This window comes from Temnothorax curvispinosus, unplaced genomic scaffold, assembly GCF_003070985.1.
Source record: "Temnothorax curvispinosus isolate PA1 unplaced genomic scaffold, ASM307098v1 QBEX01001524.1, whole genome shotgun sequence".
Taxonomy (NCBI): Eukaryota; Metazoa; Arthropoda; class Insecta; order Hymenoptera; family Formicidae; genus Temnothorax; species Temnothorax curvispinosus.
Genome location: NW_020211304.1, coordinates 1 through 3,725, shown reverse-complemented (window position 1 = coordinate 3,725; position 3,725 = coordinate 1). Strand labels below are relative to the sequence as shown.

The following is a 3,725-nucleotide window of genomic DNA, read 5'->3' as shown; positions in this document are numbered from 1 at the left end:
TCAATGAAAATGATGACGCAATGAATAAACGACTCAAAGCTGATGCCCAGAGACATGCTCAGGGAAGGCACCAAGCTAGACAATTAAATCATCACATTGCGCTAATTTCAAAAGAACATGAAATAAATGTGCCAGTTCATACATTTGGCCAAATGAATGTAGAATGTCAATTTTGCAAATCGTTAAACTTTGCATGTGAAAAATCTAAAGATGGAAAATTTACATATTGTTGCCAAAAGGGAAAGCTTAAATTAAAACCAATAAATTGTCCTAATTTTCTTAAAAAATTATATATGGGAAATGATTCTGTATCAAAAAATTTTCTTGATAATATTCGTTCATATAATAGCGCTTTAGCTATGGCTTCCATGGGTGCCCCGGGCAATAGAAATCCATTGGATGTTGTGAACAATGCTCCTTATTGCTTGAAGATTCATGGGCAATATCATCATTTGACCACAACGGCAATGCGCCCAGCGGATGGGCAAGCTCCGCGTTTTGCGCAGCTTTATTTTTTAGATACAGAAGAAGCTATTAATCATAGAATGAATAATAAAGCTAATCAAAAGTGTGATCCAGTCTTAATGAAAGATTTGTCCTGCTTTATGATCCAAAGCAATGAATTTGCAAAAACTTTTAAGATGATGCGTCAAGTTGAACAAGATCTTAATCCGAGAGGCAATAAAGTCATAAATTTAATGTTGTCCTTTTGAAATGATCCTCAACACGATCAAAGAAGATACAATGCTCCACGAGCTAATGAAATAGCTGTGGTTTTTCAAAATGTTGATGGTGAGCCTCCATTTGAGAGAGATATTCGAATTTATAACAAAAATTCGAACGATGTTCAACAAATATCAATTCTAGACAAAAGATGTGATCCAATGTGTTATCCGTTGTTATATCCATATGGTAACGATGGATGGCATTCACAACTTAAATCATATAATCCTAAATATCCAGGATTTAAAGTAACTCAAATGGATTATTATGCTCACCTGTTGGCACCATGAGTTGAATTTAGTCAATTTAAAAAAGCAGGAAAATTAAGATGTCAGTTTATACTTGATGCTTATATGAAAACTGAAGCAAATAGGCTTAATTATATTAAATTAAATCAACCTCAATTAAGAGCAGAACTTTATTCGGGATTAATGGATCACCTAGATAATCGAGCACAAAATGAAGGAATTAAAGCTGGTATACCTGTAATATTACCATCTTCATTTATGGGCAGTCCAAGAAATATGCAAGATAGATATCAAGATGCCATGTCTCTGGTTAGAAAGTTTGGTAAACCTGATATTTTTCTTACGATGACTTGCAATCCTCAATGCTCCGAAATTAAAGATAATCTTGATGGATGTTTAATTGAATTTCGACCTGATTTGGTCGCTAAAACATTTAATTTGGATGTCAAAGAAGTTTTAAAAGATTTAACCCAAAATAATATTTTTGGAAATATTGTAGCTTATGCAGGTGTGATTGAATTTCAAAAAAGAGGACTTCCACATTTGCATTTACTTGCAATGTTGAGTGATGAAGATAAGCCCAGACTTCAAGAAGTCATTGACATGATGGTATGGGCTGAAATTCCTGACAAAGAAAGATATCCAGAACTTAATGTAAAAGTTTTGAGGCACATGATTCATGGTCCTTGTGGAGATCACTCTCAGAGATATCCTTGCACTGGGGATGATGGAAAATGTTCAAAAGGTTTTCCAAAAGAGTTTCGTGAAGAAACTAATGCTAATGTAAATGGATATCCTATGTATCAACGAAGGAATTTTAAGAAAAAATACATCGTCAGAGGAAAAGAAATTGATAATCGATGGGTAGTACCATATTCACCATATTTAATTATGAAATATGATCGACATATCAATTTGGAAATATGTTCATCAGTGAAGAGCGTAAAATACTTATATAAATATATTCATAAAGGATTTGATTGTGCTGCAATTGAAGTACAAGCACAAGATGGCACAAGGTTAATTAAAATAGATGAAGTTAATTCATACCTGGATGCAAGATATGTTAGTGCTCCAGAAGCAATGTGGAGACTGAACGGATATGATCTGTTCATGAAGTCTCACACAGTAATAAGACTGGCAGTTCATTTGCCTAATCGCCAAATGGTTTATTTCCGAGCGGGAAATGAAGAACAAGCTGCTCAAAGAGAGCTAACTCGAGATACCACGTTGACTGCATGGTTTAAATTAAATCAATCTGATGAAAATGCGGTGCATTTTCTTTACACAGATATTCCTTATCATTATATCTATGATAAAAAAGAAACTAAGTGGAAGCCACGCAAAAAGGGTGGTGATAAAATAATTTCAAGACTTTATACAGTAAGTATAAAAGATATTGAGAGATTTTATCTCCGTCTTCTTCTACTTCATGTAGTTGGAGCTAAATGTTTTGAAGATTTGAGAACTGTAAATGGAGTTCTTTATAAAACGTTTAAGGATGCAGCAATTGCAAAAAATTTGGTAGAAGCTGATGATCTTTGGGAAAAAACGCTGGAAGAAGCAACAGATTCCAAAATGCCCGTACAACTTCGAGAGCTATTTGCCTACATTTGCATCTATGGAACTCCAACAGATGTACTAACTCTTTGGAATAAATATAAAGATCACATGATTGAGGACTTTGTACACAACAATGTTGTCAATCCTGAAAATATGGCTTTAAACCATATACAAGAAATTCTGAAAAATAATGGAAGTAGCTGTGAGAACTTCCAATTGCCAAATCCAATTCCAGTGAATATTTACGTCACAGAATATAATGTAGATGAAGAAAGAAGACGTGGTGACTATTTATTATCAACATTAAATGTTGAACAAAGATACGTGTACGATATAGTTATGCGAGCGATTGACAATGAGAATGAACCTCAGCGGTTATTTTATATTGACGGGTTTGCAGGAAGTGGAAAAACCTATCTATTTAACACATTTCTGAGTGTTATTCGAGGAAAAAATGAAATGGTTATTCCATGTGCTTCAACTGGCATTGCAGCCACACTTCTAAAAGGAGGAAAAATTTATCATTCCCTGTTCAAACTTTCAATACCAATTGATGATGGAGCTAAATCTAATATAAGAGGAAACTCTCAAGCTGCACGAGAACTGATCTCTGCTAAACTCATTATATGGGATGAGGTGAGCATGACGGTTGGGCATGCCTTAACAGCAGTTGATAAACTCTTCAAGGATCTAATGAAGAATCCTAGACCATTTGGAGGAAAAGTTATTTTATTTGCAGGAGATTTCAGACAAAATCTCCCAGTAGTACCTCATGCACATAAAGCAGCCATAATTGAGTCAACTGTCAAATACAATCCTATATGGAGAAATGTAACTCAGGTTAAATTACAGCAAAATATGAGAACTGCGGATGAAAAGGAATTTGCAAATTGGCTAATGCAATTAGGAGATGGTAAATTGTCAAGTACAGATGGATTACATCTTGATACAATTGAAATCCCCCAGGATTTTATATCAAAAGAATCTATTATTACTGAGATTTTTGGTGATAGAATCACCATGGAACAGATTAGAGAAAATCCAGATCGAGCGATTCTTTGTCCTAAAAATGAAGATACTTTCAAAATTAATGACGAAATCCTTCGTTTAATGGAAGGAGAAGAAAAGGAATATCTATCAATTAACTCTATTGTAAGTGATGATCCACAAGAGCAATTGAATTATCCGACT

At 34.2% G+C, this 3,725-nt stretch overlaps 1 protein-coding gene across 1 annotated transcript; it reads left to right on the top strand.

Moving 5' to 3' along the window:
- Positions 1-359: 359 nt before the first annotated feature.
- Positions 360-3,686, top strand: LOC112466196 (the record flags this gene model as incomplete). The annotated part of the gene is made up of 3 exons (XM_025034152.1): positions 360-678; positions 1,138-1,293; positions 1,471-3,686. Coding segments are annotated over exons 1-3 (2,691 nt in total), but the record flags the coding sequence as incomplete, so codon positions are not given.
- Positions 3,687-3,725: the final 39 nt, after the last annotated feature.